Genomic DNA, 19,298 nt, shown 5'->3' with positions numbered 1-19,298 from the left:
TTCCCGTTGGACATTTTTCCTATGTCCTTCCTTGGACGAAGAGAACACACTGTTCATGTTGGACCTGAAAACTTATGGCCAGAAGCAGATTTTGTGCTGTGTATGCCTGAATCTCAGGAAATTGTTGGCTTTAGTTATCGATTTGCTCTGTTTTCATGATATCACAGATGCATGTTGTACTTTCTGGCTTGTTGGCACAATGTGTCACTAATAATTGCGTACGTTTTTTGTATTTATACACAAACTTGAACTTCTCACGAAAAACTTTCTGCATAATTCACAACACATATGCACATGAGTTTGTTCTTATACTTGTTCTTACATTAATGAATTTGGAGTGTTCTACATGAGCGTCCGCGTGCACAAGGTTGGTCATTTGCATAAAACACGCCCAAACCAGCTCCATATAAGAGTTTTGCGCAGCGCTAGTTGACCGAAAAATTTAGAGCAGTTTGTCATAGAACCAAACGAGCTCGAAAAGAAATCCATGATGATATTTATTATTGGTAAAGTTTTTGGTTTTGCTTTGCATTTTTTATTTGGGAGGTTTTGCTGTCACTGGAGGTAGCCAGAGCTGTCCACCGACCGGAGTAACTTCAAATAAGTATTGGATGCATTAACAAATATAACATTTATTAATATGACAGAGACGCGCATCTGTATCTAAAATAAAACACACATGAGATCAAGTGATTGACGTTTGGACTTAGAGATATAGAGATTTAAAAAGTGAGGAAGGAAAGTGTGAAGATTTGTCATTATGGGCATTTACTTTATATGTGTAGAAAAAATAAGTAGGCAATAATAATATATAATATAATGTATATAATAATAATATAGATCATGTATTATAATATATAATACAGAAAATATTATAATATAAAATATAATCATATATATCAACATTATCATACACATTATAATTATAGCCTAGTATTTGATTATAGCGTACGTGATTATTGCGTACGAGTGGTTTTAAATTTTCTTGAATTTTTGCGTACATTTAGAAGACATTTTGACACAAACGTTTTTGTTGAATCACGATTTGTTCTTGAAAACATCCATACGCACGTCTCACGCACAAATTTTTGCGTACGCATGCTTAGTGAGTGAGACCCAATGTTTTTATGGAAGTAAAGATATTAAAAAGTTTCTACATGTTAACATCAGTTTGCAACAGGATAATGAAAAATTAAAACAAAAACATGAACTTTTATGTAGTTTTGATGTAGCTTGGCTAAAGCTGCAATCCCATTCTGATCTCATTGGTATGTGTACATGTTTTACCAGTTGGCTAAATTATATGAATTCGTAGAAAGTGAATTATACAAAAATGTGCGATTGTTAAAAAAAGATCCAAACCCTTCCCGATGTGCGATTGTTAAAAAAAAGATCCAAACTCTTCCCGTCAGGGGCAAAAGCAATTTGAAAGAAAATCTAATTTAAAGGTAAAGCGGAAGATTTTCCCAAATTTTTGAAAAACACCGCCCCTTCACTTTTAAAAAAAAAATGCACATGCACAACACTCTACCTGCTTCAGAGAGGGAATGCCTATTAAACGCATGCACAAAAGAGAGAAAGAGAGTATGCAGGAGCCTAGTTCTTCCCTTCGCTCTGTTTACAAGTTGCTGTCGGCATGTTTACCGTGTCTGCGCGGTTCGTGACTTGTGCCAGGGCTAGCATCGCTAATCATAGCGTACATCAACTTTTACAAGCAGTGATTTTAAATGGATTTCTCCAATTAGCATGACAAACTTTACCTAGTGCACGTCAGCATGTGAAATAGTCTCCCAAAAACACTCTGGTCTTGTTTCTTTCTTTAGAAGCCTTTCTCTTCTTGTCATACAATTCGTAGACACTTTTTCTATTGCGACTCTTAGATATTTTGAAAAAAAAAACACGGTGAGAACGCGAGCTTCAATGAATGTTAAAACCGTGATCCACTCGGAAAAAGAAAATCTTCCACTATACCTTTAATTAAATATAAATCCCACCTCTTAAAATATGTACGAATTGTGTCTATAATATTTGCCCATCTCTATCCCCATCTCTCTTTGGAACATAAAACTGCAGGTTACTTTATGTCCTTATCTTTAAATATTTTAAGATACACATTTTGAAAGTATTTATAAATTAAATTAATATATGCTTTAAAAAGAAATGCTGTTTATTGTAAATGTGCATTATTTAAACCCCCCACCTTCTTTGCCGTGAGGCAACAATGCTACCCACTGTGCCACACATTTTAATTAAAGCTCACATGCTGTTTCTGCTTATCTGATGTTAATCATGAGTACCTATCACATCCTTCATATATTCAAAGAGTCTAGGTTTATCAGATTTATAAACTACAGATTAGCTTTGCCGATCTTTCCGAATAAACCTGACACCTTTGATCACAATTTTGAATTCAGAAGAGAAGCAACTCAAGTGGCTGATTCATACTAGACCCAGGAAGAAAAATGTACATGGCAACATAAAATAAAATGGTGAAATCTTTCTTAATTATTATAACTAGCACTTAAAATGCTAATAGGAGCCCTTAGTTATTATCACAGTTATGACTTACATCGTACGATCTGAGATAAAAACACAGAAACAGTTCATATCAACATATATTACTAATACCTGCTAATAAGTCCCTTAAACATAAAATTTAAAATATTTTAGTATTAGACGGGTCACATACAAACCCTACACTTAAAAGGGGACATTTCAGACTTTTCAAGATGTAAAATAAATCTTTGGTGTCTCCAGAGTACATATGTGAAGTTTTAGCTCAAAATATCATATAGATTATTTATAGCATATTAAAATTTATACTTTGTAGGTGTGAGCAAAAATTTGCCTTTTTGGGTGTGTCCTTGTAAATGCAAATGAGCTGTTGTGGTTGGATAGTGCAGATTAAAGGGCGGTATTATCCCCTTATGACATCACAGGGGGAGCCAAATTTCAATCATCTATTTTTTACATGCTTGCAGAGAATGGTTTACCAAAACTAAGTTACTGGGTTGATCTTTTTCACATATTCTAGGTTGACAGAAGCAGTGTTAGGGTTAGGGTACCCAATTATAGCACTTAAACATGGAAAAAGTCAGATTTTCATGATATGTCCCCTTTTGAATTAAAACGGGGTTTGCTACTAGTTTGCATACTTTATGTAGACTGACATGATGTTTTAAATAAATTTATAAATACATCATAAACGTTTTGTACGTTAACATTTTAGTATGTTAAAATTTAAGTATGTTTATCCGTCAATCAAAAATTCAGATTGTCAGATAATGTTTGCCATTTTTGTGTGCGAGCATGCATTAGACCGTAAATGAACAATGATGGGTTCATTTCATCTGAGAGTGAGTCCTTCTTAATATCAAACAAAATTGAATGAAACACCACAGTAGGTACGACACGTGTCAACAGCCTTGCGAACAAGAAAAAAACTCATGTGACTTCAGCAACACTCTATCTTGTTTTTTCACAAGCAATTGCTGTGAGCGCCACACCAATTTTATCAGAAGAAAGTCTAGCGCTTCTAATAAAGTAAGCTGTTACTTGGGAGAAAGGCTCTTAAACTGCTGTTGACCTGTGCTGCCGGTGCATTTGCAGATGCCAAGAATTTTCCTGCGGGAAGAAGGCGCGGACGCAAATTGGACTTCCGTACAGTCTTCGATTCTGAGTCTACCGCACACCCTCTGGCACCAATTACTGCCTCTGCAAACGCTCATCAACAGCTCGCACCCGTGAGAATGACTTTGTTTAAATAACTTTTCAGCCTTTCAATACCACTCAAGCGCTGATTCCTGGACACTGAAGTCTGCTTTTTAAGTTCAGTCATTCCTGAACGCTTTGCTGTGTTGAGGATATTTAACACTGAGCTGTTACAAAATGTTAGAGCCGCTTGAAACTGATGTCATGCTAAGCTCATTAAAGATAAAGACAAAGATCAACTTTCTTATTCTAAATCTGGGTTTACACCGCACAATTTTCGGCTGTCCCTGATGAAAGATAGCCACCGTAAAACATTTGTGACAATTTCTATGATGGTAGCACCTAAACGTTGCACTGCAAAAAAATGACTTTCTTAGTACAATGCAAAAAAAGTTCTTAGTATTTTTGTCTTGTTTTCGGTAAAAATATCTAAAAATTCTTAGATTAAGATGCTTTTTCTTGATGAGCAAAACGACCCAAGAAAATAAGTCTAGTTTTTAGACCAAAAATATCAAATTTAAGAATTTTAAGCATAAAACAAGCAAAAAAATCTGCCAATGGGGTAAGCTAATGTTTCTTTATTTTTTTCTTGAATTTAGTGTTTAAAAAAATTTTCAAGTTTTTTTTTGTTTACCCCATTGGCAGATTATTTTGCTTGTTTTATGCACAAAATTACTTAAATTTGATATTTTTGGTCTAAAAACTAGACTTATTTTCTTGGATCGGTTGGCTCATCAAGAAAAAGCATCTTAATAGGCTTTATGCCCAGCTGCACTACTTCCTGAACTTCAGCCAGCTCCTTGTTTCCTGTCTGCCATTATTGGACAAACTGATTAAATCCAGGTGTGTCTGATTATTGTTGTTGTGACTACTAATTTAAACTTAATCAGTTTGTCCAACAATGGCAGACAGGAAACAAGGAGCTGTCTGAAGTTCAGGAAGTAGTGCAGCTGGGCATAAAGCCAATTTAAGAATTTTTAGATATTTTTACTCAAAACAAGACAAAAATACTAAGATTTTTTTTTCTTGAAAATAATTTTTTTGCAGTGTATTTTTGTTTTGTTTCCAGTACAAAAATAAAAAAATTCTTAAATTAAGATGCTTTTTCTTGGTGAGCAAAATGACTTAAGAGAATAAGTCTAGTTTATAGAAAAAACATAACATTTAAGTTAATTTGTGCTTAAAACAAGCAAAAAAAAAAAAAAAAAAAACTCTGGCAATGGGGTGAGAAAATTTTGCTTGAATTAAGTGTTTGAGAAAAAAGAAAACCTATTTTAAGATTTTTTTTCTCACCCCTTTGGCAGATATTTTTGCTTGAAAAAATAAATCTAAAGCTTCAGTGTAAATCTAATGGTGAGTGAATGTCTTTTACAGCAGAACAGCACATTATAATAATAGAACAGCCCTATGTCCATTATACAGCAGCGGCACACATATATATTTCAGGAGGGTGATACCCAAACTGGGTTAGTGCTTTGTTTTGGTAGTGTAGGAACTTCACAGACAGACTACCTGCAGGGTGGTATATCTGCAATATCTGTCATAAGCAGAGAAGAGAAAAGATTTTTCAAGCCAATTACCAGTCAAAGCCCACTAGTATGTCCGCTGTAGCAACCACAACTTGCCCTCTCTCCACACACATTAACTCTGTTCCTGACAATTTTGCCTCGGTTTGAACTCAGTATTAAAAAGAACTGCCTGAAACGGATTTCGGACATAGCTGGATGCACTGAACACACATGCAGACGCACTCAATAACTCGGTTTCAAAACCTAGTGAGCTGCCTACTGTTGCAAAGACTGCTCAAGATGATTACACTTCCTTTTAAGACACCTTCCAGTATGTAGGATCACAAATGGCAATCCCAGAATGCACTGCGACAAGCTTAGTAAAATTATAAACATTTAATATCATGCTTCATTTAATATAAAAAAAAAAGTTAAAGGCACAATATGTAAGACTTTTGTATTCAAATATGCAAAAACTACGAGCACATTATATATTCGTTTAATGGTGTCATGTCCAGATTATCTTTGTTTTCTGCTTTTGGTGCCATAGGTGTGTTTGACTTCACATGGCACTATGCAGACCGATCGGCCTATAACATCAAATTATTGCAAGGTCATTTTGAAAGTACACTGCAAAAATGATTTTCAAGAAAAAAATCTTAGTATTTTTGTCTTGTTTTCAGTAAAAATATCTATAAATTCTTAAATTAAGATGCTTTTTCTTGATGAGCAAAACGACCCAAGAAAATAAGTCTAGTTTTTAGACCAAAAATATCAAAAAAAGTGTTTTGTGCCTAAAACAAGCAAAAAATCTGCCAATGGGGTAAGCAAAAACATTTTTTAAACACTAAATTCGAGAAGAATTCAAGAAATGTGCTTACCCCATTGGCAGATTTTTATGCTTGTTTTATGCACAAAATCAATTAAATTTGATATTTTTGTTCTAAAAACTAGACTTATTTTCTTGGGTCGTTTTTGCTCATTAAGAAAAAGCATCTTAATTTAAGAATTTTTAGATATTTTAACTAAAAACAAGACAAGAATAAGAATTTTTTTTCTTGAAAATCATTTTTTGCAGTGTAGTACAATCGAGTCGGTCATGTGAACTTTGATGTCACGTTAATCAATCTGCAACATGCTGCATGCAAAAGTAGTGCTTGAAACGTCTGGCAAGCCAATATGTTGTTGCTTCTAACAAGCCACACTGAGGGCTTACATCATATTGTAACACATTTTAAACTCATTACATCATCCATGAACATCATCCATGAACATTGGATCGATTCCTATCGACAGTGAAGGTGAAGGCTACAACTCTCAGGGATGAACCCAACCCACTGGGTTGTTAAAGTTATGCTGGGTTGTTTTAACTGAAAATGTTGGGTTTGTAGGGTAATTTAACCCAGTGGCTCTTTTTGACCCAACACTGGGTTGAAAATAACACTTTGAATTAATTAGATATATAATTCACCTGACTCTGAAATGCTATCACATCTATACTGGTTCAAAGTATACAAACCCTGTATCACATCCAGTAGGGTCTTGCACAGATATAGTTATGCCATCAACCAGCAGGTTGCAAACTTCCCAACAGAAAAGGCAAAGACTTAAACCTAAACTTGTTTTTTTAGTTTTCTCTGGTCATTTATTTACAGTGCAAAAACAGGACAAACAACAGGGAGATAAAGAGAAAGAATACAAATAATGTAAGGCATTTAGACAGTTCACGGACAGTCTGCAACTCTAAACAACTATAGGGAATAATACTAGCCAACCTTGAACGTCTAAATTTCTAACAATGTTAAAAGTGTATGACATCTTTGTGTTTATGGTTGAAATGGACTCAGAACAGATTAAACAGAGATATTTAGGTTATAACAGGGGCTACCACTAACCCCCTGCAATACTTTAAGCCAGTGGTTCTCAAACTCTGGGATGCGCCGCCGTTGGGGGGCTCTAGTTTTATGACATTTTTAAAGTGCATTACTTTATCATAAATTCTATGTAATTAAATCTCAGGAAAATAAGGCTACTATCCAACAGCACTACATTGTATCATTTAACTCTTTCGCTGCCAGCATTTTTTTTTAAGTTGCCAGCCAGCACCATCATTTTTCATGATTTTCACAAAAGTGTAACGCCTTCCGGAAAATGTTCTTCTTTAAATATATAAACATACAATATATCAAATGAAAGAGCAGACCCTCTGCTTTAAAAAAAAAACCTGTATCATCCTACCTTTATTAGTTCTCTTGTAATCACCTCTCAAATATGGGTAGGTTTCTTCAGAAACACAGAATTTTGAGCAAAAAGCTGAGGTAATTGCATTTTGGTGATGGACTTTTGATAGAGATCAGATTCAGAGTGATCTTCAAAACATACAGTAACTTCTTATTCTTACACGTGAGGCGTTACTTTTGAGTTGCATAAGTTGCGGAAGATAATAAGCCACCTGGTGGATAATAGCGGTATTGTGGAAGGCCGGAAATACTCGCCATTGGCACGAAGGCGTTTTCTCATAATTGACGAGTTAACTTCTCCCTGCCAATGGCGAGTTAACTCGTTAATGGCGGCGAAAGAGTTAATATGTTTTGTTTTATAAAAAGTTTCATCCTACCTTTATTAGTTCTCTTGTAATCACCTCTCAAATATGGGTAGGTTTCTTCAAAAACACAAAATTTTGAGCAAAAAGCTAAGATAATTGCCTTTTCGTGAAGGACTTTGGATTGAGATCAGATTCAGTGTGATCCTCAAAACATGCAGTGAGTTCTTATTCTTACACATGAGGCGTTACTTTCGATTTGCATACTGTAAGTTGCGGAAGATAATAAGCCACCTGGTGGATAATAGCGGTATTGCGGAAAGCCGGAAATACTCGTCATTGGTAGGAAGGCGTTTTCTCGTGGCGAGGAAAGAGTTAATATGTTTTATCAAAATTCTAAGTTTGTTTTATGTCATGAATTTTCTTTGGAAGGGCCGCAAAGAGATGCATCCCACACAAAGGGAAGCGCATGCTGAAAAGTTTAAGAACCATTGCCTTAAGCACTAGCAATATTTATATCTGTCCTGATGTTTATTCAATGGAAAAGGCTTAAGTTATAATTAACCATTTAAAACGCAGAAGTGTCTGTGCACTTGACGAAATGCGTACAAATGACCCTCAAAAGGCCAGTACAGTGTGTGGTATTTGTCAAACTGTCAGGTTGCTAGAATGGCATAATCAGTTTGTACAGCATCCTCATTACGGGTCTTCATTATACTCTCTTAAGCTGTCTACACTGCTCACTCGAGCTGACTAAAGCATGTCATGATTGAAAATGAGCTGAAATTTAAAGTCACTTCATCTTCATTTCATAAGCACCGCAAATCAAACCGCCTCTCGGTCCCACGCACAAACACACAAAAAAATCTGCAATGTTGCTTCGCTTTGTACACAAAATTGCATCGGCTTAAATAAGATTAGAGTTAGTGAAAATGCAACCAGGACATCTAAAGAGTCTTGGGAGAAAATGAGACAAAAACATTTTGCCGGATGGATGGTAGCCAAACAGCAGGACGGAAATCACAGAGGTTTGGGAAATGGGCGTTGGGATCATAAATTGTCCCACCTACCTGAAATGCGCCTGGGTGTCAAAAGCAGTGTGTGGATATTCCTGGAGGCAGCGGCTGGCCTACATATCCTCAACGCTGTTTGATTTGTCCGCAGCACCGGCTTTTCTTGACGTTGGAAAATTCCTATTTCCTCTGGATTAAGCCAGTTGGTCTCCAGGGCTAAAGTGTTGTTTAGATAAAACTGCAAGTGAAAGAAGAAATTCCTGTAGAGTCAGAGAACGCTTGAAAAAAAATCCCCAGAACATAAAACGGTTATTAAATGCCCACGAGCGAATGGGTTTTTTTATGCTCTGAATCACATTAAATACATGGCAGAACGGCATCTGCGGTGTACGTGAGGTTAATAGGTACCAATAAAGCTTTTACAAACATTAGCTCCGTTGAACAATTTCACCATTATTGCTCAAAAAACAAACATTTGTTGAACACATTTTGACCTTTTGTAATAACAAACCCTGATGTCGTTTGAACAGCAAAGCGATTACTGTACACACAAAAATAACAGAAATGTAATCGGTAACATAACTAAAAGGAAAATGATGTTTTGGACAACAGAAATCGCTTTAATGTCAGCTTTTAGCAGTCTGAAACATAAAATCACAGCTAAAAAATGTTTAACTGGACTTTTGACTTACATACCCAGCAAAACCCAAAACTTACATACCCAGCAAGCAATAGCCATCTTTCACCGTTTAGGTTAACTATAAACCCGATATAGTCTGGCTATGAGGCTGTGGGCTGTGATTGGATGACTATTAGATGTCTTTTACACCCAAAATTGCTTTCTGGGTACATACCTTCTGTGTGTGACAACTAGCCCCAGTCTCCCATTACATGACATCTTAAGAATACCTAAAGCCTGGGATACACTGCACGATATTTGGCTGTCCCAAGACAAAAATACTAAGAAAACTTTATTTTGAAAATCTTTTTCTGCATTGCATTTACTCCGAAAGCTTCATTTTGAGAAAAACTGTGAATACTTTAAAGAGGACAATGTACAAGACTTTTTTAAGATTTGGTGCACTACGAAAAAATGATGTTAAATTAAGATGCGTTTTCTTGATAAATTTGAATTGAATTGATGAGCAAAACAACCCAAGAAAAAAAGTGTAGTTTTTAGACCAAAAATATCAAATTTAAGTGATTTTGTGCATAAAACAAGCAAGATAATAATAATAATATTATACCACGGGTCTGTTGAATTCTGCATTCTGATTGGCTGAGAAATGTTCTATGGGTGTTGATTATTTTTCTGTAAACCGCACACCTAACTTTTCAAATGTCTTAAAAATAATCACCAGAGCAATGTTTGTGGTAACCGTGGTATAAGCGGAATAATTGACTCCGGTCCTTTGAATTATTTGAAAATAATGCACACCTGCGGTGTAACGGCACTCCGCGAATTACCACCTTGGTGTGCATTATTTTCTTATAATTCAATGGCCCGTCGTCAATTATTCCTTACATAATAATCTGCCAATGGGGTGAGCAAATTTTTCTAGATTTTTTTCTTGAATTAAATTTTTTTCGTAAAAATCATTTTTTGCATACACTGCAAAAACTGCAAAAAATGACTTTCTTACTTAGTATTTTGTCATGTTTTCAATAGAAATATCTAAACATTCTTAAATTAAGATGCTTTTTCTTGATGAGAAAAATGACCTAAAAAAATAAGTCTAGTTTATAGACATAAAATATCAAATTTAAGTGAATTTGTGCTTAAAACAAGCAAAAAATATCTGGCAATGGCATGACAAAAAAAATCTAAAAATAAGTTTTCTTTTTTCTTTAACACTTAATTTAATCCATTTTTTCTCACCCCATTGGTAGATAATTTTGCTTGTTTTAAGCACAAATTCACTTAAATTGTATAGTTTTTGTCTAAAGAAAAATACATTTTGATTTAAGAATTTTTAGATATTTGTGCTGAAAACACAAAAATACTAAGTAAGAAAGTCATTTTTTGCAGTGTATGTGAATTTGTAGCTCAAAATACCATATAAATAATTTATTATAGCATGTTAAAATTTCCACTTTGTAGGTGTGTATTTTGGGGTGTTTCTTTTTAAAAGCAAATGAGCTGATCTCTGCACTAAATGTCAGTGCCTTGGATGGATAGTGGAGATTAAGGGGTGAAATTATCCCCTTCTGACATCACAAGGGGAGCCAAATTTCGATTACTTATTTTTTCACATGCTTGCAGTGAATAGTTTACCAAAACTAAGTTACTGGGTTGATGTTTTTCACCTTTTCTATGTTGAAAGAAGCACTAGGACCCAATTATAGCACTTAAACATGAAAAAGAAGTCAGATTTCCCCTTTAATGATCAGTTGTGATTTACCTTGTAGTCAGGCACACGTTTTTCCACCCATCTCTTGCCATAGTGTGGAGGCAGGACTGTTCGGTACACTTGAGGGAACACTGGAAGGAGATCCACACCCGTGGGGGGCTGGAAACCCAACATGTAAGGTCTGGACGGCAAATCCCACTGGAAAAGTTGAATGGAATAGTTTCATATTAGACCATGAGATCGAGTGGGATCTACTGTCAGATGTTCTAGGTGGAAAATATACTGATACTCATTTTGGCTAAGTTTCACTGCATGTCTTTACCAGGTACATTCATTCAAAAGTAAAAAAAAACGAACATTTAAATAACGCTGTGAAATTCTACATTTGGGGTTTTGTTTAAAGGCGGGGTGCATGATTTCTGAAAGCCATTGTTGACATTTGATATCACCTCAACAAACATTCCCCTAACCCAATAAAATCTGGACCTTCTTTTGATAGCACCCGCCCCACACATACGCACCCCAGGCAATGATGTTGGTAAGTAGACACGCCCCTTACTGCTGATTGGATACAACTGTGTTTTGGTACTCGGCCTGACTCCCTTTTCCAAAGTGTTTTTTTAATCATGCACCCAGCCTTTAACACATACATCAACAAAACTTTTCTAACAACCTGGACGGCATCAGATTTCCCTGTAAAGGATTAATTACAACACTGCGACCGTAGTAAGACCCATTGCTGTGCCCTGTTGTTTTTATAATCAATAAACAACACATCTTGTTAGCAAGTCGTCAGCTGTGGGAAGATTTGGAAATTGACTTTGGTTTTGTTACTCTATTTTCAACAGCTGGTGAAACGAACTAAAACATTGTATCGATTATTCAGTGATGGGATGAAAGCTGTGGCAATCATACACACTGAACCCTATAGTCAATTTCCAGTTGGCGAACAGATTTATATCCAAGTCAAACTCATATGCACACTATTAAAGCTAAAGGATCTTCAATGGCTCTTAGTAGCACACTCAGCAAAAAACCCTCTTGTTATGAAGAACAATTTTTGCTGTGTAGGGTCCTTGAGTTTGCTTTATGGTTATTGGGAGATCGAAGAAGTTGTCTTGATGGTACATTCAGCATATTAGGTTCTGGCCTCTATATAACTACATGAAACGCTTCTTTGCGGATGTTAAATTGCTTATCTTTTATTGTGATTTTTTGTTGCAATGCAGCTGTTGTTTTGGATGAGCTACACCTCTACCTTTGTGATCTCATTTACTTTTTTGATTCACATTCCATTTTTTATTGCAAATGATTCATAAGTAAACATTATTTCAAAGAATAGGTAACACCTTTTATTTTTCGGCTGATGTCACCAAGCCCTCTTATCTTTTTAACCCCAACCTGTCATATAGATTCCATCTCTCATGATCAAATCAGTTTATCACAAGGTTTTGAACCAGTTAACAGAACGAAAACGAAACCCAGAAACTTTTAATGTTTTGCAAGGAACAGAAACGAAACCAGAAACTTTAAAAAAATAGAAACTTTCCCGGAACAGAATCGTTTATTTAAAATAATGGTAACCGGTTAATACTAGGGGTGGAACGGTACACAGAAGTCCCGGTTCGGTTCGTACCTCGGTTCAGGCGCCACGGTTCGATTCACTTTCGGTACAATGGAGGGAAAAGCAAAACAAAAATGAAGAAGGCATTTTTTTTTAGTACTTAAGCTAATCTTAAAAACATAGGTGTCCTTATCAGTGTTATTTTGAGATGTCATGAATATGAACTGAAATGCATTTAACATACTATCTCGTATTTCAAAAATGTATACCACTTTAAGTAATCTTGTACTCATCTTTCATACAAATATGGGTTCACATGTATTACAAGTGTTACCTAAATACATTTTAAAATTACATTTTGACCTTATTTCATATTAATGTACTAAAGAACAAAAAATAGGCTTGTAGGATGAATTAATAGGGGTGTACGACTTCACGAGGCGCTGCAAGAAACGACAAGTGGATGACGTCAGAGTAACGCGAGAGCGATTTGAAATCCGCCTCCTCTGCAAGATTTCTTGCGGTACTCTGACGCTGATGGCGCTGCGTAAAGTTTAGCACGCTTAAAAAACTGAAAGCAGCTGAACTCGACAGAACTGCCCTGCATATGCCTGTTGTATATAGCAGGACAATTTATCTCCTACTTCTCAGCGTGAGAAATACAAAGTGTGGCGTTTGAACTGACTGAAATGCGTGTTTGTCAAGGTGAATGCGTGAGACTTGAGAGCCCTGATTAGATGTATTTCCACTCACATACCTAACAACTGCTGAACAACGCCGATGCAAGGTCCTCATCTTTTCCACCACTCTCTCGCCTGTACTACTGTAACTGACTGGAAAACTGAAGTTTTGCCAAACTTGCGATCTTAAAGAGGCTGGCGGAGTTTAACTCTTGTGGAACACCACTTGCCATCCTCGCTATCGCTGCTCACTAACTGACTGGACCGGCGTCGACGTGACAAAAAAATGCAGAGTGCCAGAATGTAGACGGGCTCTGATAGAGCGCAGGAGCTCGGATGCATCGGCGCCAATCAGAGCTTCAGAGCTAAAGCGGGGCAACAGATTAGCTGTCCATAAAGAACCCGCCTATCTAACAGTAGTTCCGCATTACATTAATTATTTTGCACGCGAGTTTTTTTATTTTCATACCGTGTATTCTCCGTTTAAATTCATGCACCGAACCGTGACCCCCGTACCGATTCGGTTCGAAACGAATACATGTATTGTTCCACCCCTAGTTAATACTGTTATTTTTTTCGTTCTTTGACAAGATTTCTGTGCAATATGACTCTGTGAAGTTCACTTCCGGTCGTCGTTGACTCATCTGAGAAATGAGAAGCTTGCCACTAGCAAGTAGCCTACTCAAGCCCAAATCTCTAATACTCAATCAAAAGAAGTAAATATTGTAGGCTACCAAGTATCTCATATTGTTTTTTTTTTATTTTTTTTTTTATACTAATTAGTGGTGTAACGGATCGCAGTTGATCCGTAATACGTACACGTTTCGCGGATTAATACGCAAATTTAAATAGGGTGAAAGTTGATCATTTGCGTGAGTTTCAAAGGCTTGCAAATGTTAACACTTAAGTGATTTTAAACGATTTGACCGCAAAAAGGCGCTAAAGTGAGCAATTTTCTGTACACACAGATACACATGCGGTTGAATGTGTCTGCTCTAATCTACTGGTCGTCCTTCAACGTGATGCCCAGCTGATGCCTGACCAACGATCACCGGCAGGACCCACTAAATCTCCGCTTAATCTCCTTATCCGTTTATATATGTGTATATACATATATATCTCCCAAGGGTTTTTCCCTCCTAGGACTTTTTTTATTATTTCCTCGGCTAAACAACCCGGGGTTTTTGTTTTTTTTCTCCTAGGGGGTTTTTTAACCCGGGGAGGTAGCCTGCCCTGGCTTAACTTAGCTTCTTCTTCTAGACGTTACATTAGCAATACGCTCGCTCATAATGTCGAGTCATAGCCGCAGCAAATTTGACTGCTTATGCTATTTTGTATTATGTTGTGCTATCTGTCGTTTTTCTGTGCTTTTACTGCTTCTATTAATGTAAAGCTGCTTTGAAACAATGAAGTATTGTGAAAAGCACTATATAAATAAAATTGAATTGAATTGGTCCAACTCTAATCAAACGTGATTATCCATATGCCCTTCAAAGATCAGAACATTTGATGTATAAACTTGACAGAGAGAGTTGCACTACTGTGTCTCATACTGTAATACATTAAAATACATTTGGCGAATAAAGCAAAAAACAACGTAATTTTTACTTTATGTCGACTGTCGAGCGACTGCTTATGCTGCATCTTCTTTCTGAAGCACCATTTTGAATTCGTCCTCCGTCTGTGTGTGTGCGCGTGTTTAAGTGCACTAAAAGTGCACACACGGAGAGACGCGTTTCAAAAAGCAAGAGAACAATCTTTCTGTTCTTGACAGGACAAACAAAATGATCTTGACATACCACAGTATTATTTTTCTAATAAAACATTTGTTTAAGTTGTTTGCCAATAAACGACATGGCAGAAATTGTCCTTGTCTTAATTCATGTATAATGCTGAAACAAATGTAGGCAGGTCAGAATTACAGTTATACCGCTTACATAATGTAGCGTTTTTTAATGTTTGCTAACAAGATAGAGACTTAAGGAAAATTATGTAGACTAATAATTTAAGTTTAATGTCCTAATGATCAGCCTACTTATTTGTATGTCTCAAAGCTGACATGGAACGTTATGAACCGGTTCGGGAACTTTATTTTTTTGTTCTAACCGGTTCAGGAACGTCAATTTTCTGAAAACCGGAAACGTTAAAATACCCTTTCTGTTCGGAAAGAACCAATTGGAGAAAAAATCAGGTTCAAAGCCCTGGTTTATCATGCTGATGATATTTTTTTATAACCGCACATTAATGCACTAAAATTGGTTGCTAACAAGGTCTGACCCTCATAATACAGCTCGACCTAACCCATCAAGTGAGATGAACCTCCATAATTTGTCAGCCTTTGCATATTACAAACCAAAATGTCTTTAAAAAGTTAATTTCCCTGAAGGACACTGAAACATTTATACACTACTTGAGAACACAGTGTCTTGTTGACTTTCAAGCTGGAATAGAAAGTTTTTTTTGCATACAGTATAAAGTTTTTTTTCATCTGTATAATATCCCATTCCAACTCGCACGTCTCAGCGTCAATGCCTCTCTGCAGTGGCAGTCAATCAAAGGCTTTTCTGAAGGCTGTCTGAAACTTAAAGTTTCTGTTTGAGTATTATATTCCACTCTTCTCAGTACCACTATTGTTTCCAGTCCAAAAACTGAACTTGCAGCTTACTCTATACATCACTGTAATGATGTGAAAAGCACAAGGTCCACATCCGCGTTGTGACCCTGCTGCTCGGCACACAGATTAAATGTCATGCTGAGTTTGAGAAGGATGCGACTACTGATGGGTCATCCAGCGCCTTTAGTTGTGGTAAAGTAAAACCGAAGAAATTCAGCAAGTGGCTTAAATTTTGATTATCCAAAAATAATCCAAAAAGCTGTTTTACAACTAGGATGAGCATGAACTTCCAGTTTTAATAGAAAATATATTTTCATTTCATCTTTAATCAGACAGCATGCTATATTTTCACAGCAACTTCTTACCAGAGACAAACTTTGTGATCTGAATGTAAATTAAAGGGATAGTTATTACCCTAAATAGAAAAATTATGTCCATAATTTATCTTTATGACATTTCAAACCTTTCAACATTTCTTCTGTAAAACACAAGATGTTGTCACTGCTCTTTATCCATACATGGCTGCCTGCATAAAAATCTTTTGTGTTCCACAGCAGAATATAAGTCAATTTTGAAAAACATGAAAACTAGTTATTTATGATAGCACAAACTAATTTGCTTTGCAAAGCTTTTATAGGTTTTATAGAAACAGAACTCTTAGAAGCTATAAAAGATCCGCCGTACCTGAACACCAGGCAAGGTGAACTGACTGATGCTCGCGGGTTCCGCGGCGGCGGCGCGCATCACCGGCAGAAACGGGACCGCGTGCATCACCGGAGGAGGGCGAGAGGAAAGGAGAACCGGAGGAGTCGCGGTCACCCGACACAGTCCGGAGGTGGTCGGGATCATCCAGAGCCACGGAGGAGCATCCGCGCTCATGTGCCACAGCTGAGGCTGAGCTTTGACGCGCTGGACCGGGATCATCCCTGCCGCATCCTTTATCGGACTGAGAATATGGAGATGTCCGTGTAGTGGACACTGGTGAAACAGATATTGCGTATTTATCCGAATACCAGCTTCAGATATCACAAATCATATACGCTTTCGTTTGGACATTGGACCGATACGCTCCCCAAAAGTCATTGAAAGTTACATACAGCACTCTTAAAAATAAAGGTTCCCAAAGGGTTCTTGTCGGACTTTGTGGTTTGAACATCAACAAAACCTTTCTGTTTTGCATTGAAAAATGTTCTACAGGTAAATGGTAAGAAGGGGAAAGGTAAGAAAGAAATATGAATCTATTTTTTTAGGTTTTTAGAGGTAACCAAAAATGATTCTCCTATAGCATCACTGCGAATAACCTTTTAATCCTTTATTATTAAGAGTGTATAGAAATTAATTCAAAACATAAGTAAAACAAAGAAGTAAAGCGTAAAACCGTAGTTTAAACGACATATTTCAATATAATGAGGTCATATTGACAAAAGGCTCCACTCCCAAATTCTGCAGCACATGCAATAACAACAGGATATTAAACAGGTGCATGAATTATAAAGAGTCCTCTTCTATAACTTAAAAGCAAAAGTTATTCTTATTTTTTTAAAGACACGCCAAACACTGTATGCAAACTCACCTATAAGGTGCTTTAAAAATCCCGTTAGTTTAACATCATTCGAGTCAGTCCTGTTGTGCTGGAAAAACTGAATAATGCAATACAACAAACAGATGCATTAACAGTCAAAGTATAGCCCGCAGAGAATCAGTAAAAACGTGTCCAAAGTGTCCGCGAATACGCGGATCTCCGCACGATGAATCGCGCTCCCCATGTGCACGATCACGCTTGTGGATCCTTCACGTGTCTCGCAATACGTTCACGTTCAAATACGTTCACTGTCAAGACGATGATCATCCAGTATCCCCGTAGTGTTGCACCGCCCCTCATCAAACATGTCAGATTCATCACTTGTCACATTAAAATCCTCTCTGTTCTCGTGCGGTTTTGGAGAACTTGTGCGTGAAAAACGACTGTGTTTTGCAGCCTGAAGCTGCGCGTCCTGCCAGTCCGGATCCTGCGTGGATCTGATGGCGCTGTGGGCAGCCCACTCCAGTGCGTCAGGGCGCGCAAGGCGCACGACTCTCACTCATATGATCTAATGAGATAATTACTTTATGGCCCCGTTGTGTGTTGTCTGTTTTAATTTATTAACAGCGACATACGTTACCCTTTTGAAAATTGACTATGAAACCTACAGTACATGGGCGATTATTTTGACAGCATCTCATTTAATAGCAATGTTATTTCTAATTGAAGTATAAAATGTTGGGACTTAATGGCTTCTTAACATTATGAGAATAGACTATAAACAAAATATCAATTTTGTACTTTTAGTTAAGATTTCAGGAATCCTTCAAAAACAACTTAGACTTTATTTCTTTTACTTTTCCAACATGTGGCCCACAGATGATTCTCGGATAAGGAATGTGCTAAATATGTTTCAAATATATTTCTCAAATAAGCATTTTGTACTGACCAAAAATGGTCCCTAATAGCTGTCACTGGGATGGTATGTTTGCACATTTGCAGCTAAAGCATTAGTACCTCAGATGTGGATATTGGTATGTAATGCAATTCTGTATACTTGGTAAATGACAGTGCAGAAAAAAAGTGCTGACTCAGAAATCCAACACACATCATATCATATATCATATCATTCATTTATACTATTTATGCATATACCATTGTACATTTTATGAGTTACATGCATTCCCTGGGTATCAAATTTATATTTCTTGTAGTCTATATATTTCACTAGTTTCATAAATCATTTAACACTATCTGTCTTCTGTCGACTGACTGGTTCGTTACGGGTTTTGTCAATTATTTATAATTTATGATAATGTTGAGCATGCTTAAATCAATATATAACTACATCAGGGTACTATATGTCCACACAGCTTTCTGCATCCCTTATAAAAGAGAGAACCCGGAAAACATGAATAAAACATGACTTTTTCCAACAAAAATCGTGATTTTCAAAGCTGTTTGGTTTCACACCCCAGGCTCTTCCTCTGTTCTGTTTTGTGTCCTTTAAAAATGGACCTATTGCCGTAATTAGGGAGCATTTCCCTATTCATTCATCGGCCTGGAACGGCTGGATAAAGATGGAATACCCTAGGCTGTCCTTGTGACAAAGTATGGCTTTGCAAGTCCTTTGGCAACAGAGATTTTTTTATGGGTCTGTGGTGATATTCAAGTTTTCAGGTTTGCCGTGAGAGCAAAAATCTAGATGAAATGGCTATTTTTGAGTGGTTACAATCTTAACCTCAATCAGACACTCAATCTGTCTAATGCCCGAGGCCGGTCTCACTTTAGAT

General features: G+C 36.7%; 1 protein-coding gene across 1 annotated transcript in view; it reads right to left on the bottom strand.

Moving 5' to 3' along the window:
- tcerg1l (transcription elongation regulator 1 like) overlaps positions 1–18,202 on the bottom strand; it is a 120,433-nt gene extending 102,231 nt beyond the window's left edge. The window contains exons 1-4 of the mRNA XM_055176072.2: positions 17,557–18,202; positions 16,668–16,961; positions 11,177–11,323; positions 8,832–9,012 (exon numbers count right to left, since the gene is read on the bottom strand). Coding sequence (XP_055032047.2) covers positions 8,832–9,012; positions 11,177–11,323; positions 16,668–16,907 — 568 coding nt within the window. The 5' untranslated portion in view covers positions 16,908–16,961; positions 17,557–18,202. The remainder of the gene's footprint in view (positions 1–8,831; positions 9,013–11,176; positions 11,324–16,667; positions 16,962–17,556) is intronic.
- Positions 18,203–19,298: the final 1,096 nt, after the last annotated feature.

This window comes from Misgurnus anguillicaudatus, chromosome 4, assembly GCF_027580225.2.
Source record: "Misgurnus anguillicaudatus chromosome 4, ASM2758022v2, whole genome shotgun sequence".
NCBI lineage: Eukaryota > Metazoa > Chordata > Actinopteri > Cypriniformes > Cobitidae > Misgurnus > Misgurnus anguillicaudatus.
Note: the sequence above shows the minus strand (reverse complement) of the source record. Positions and strands in the feature narration are given on the sequence as shown.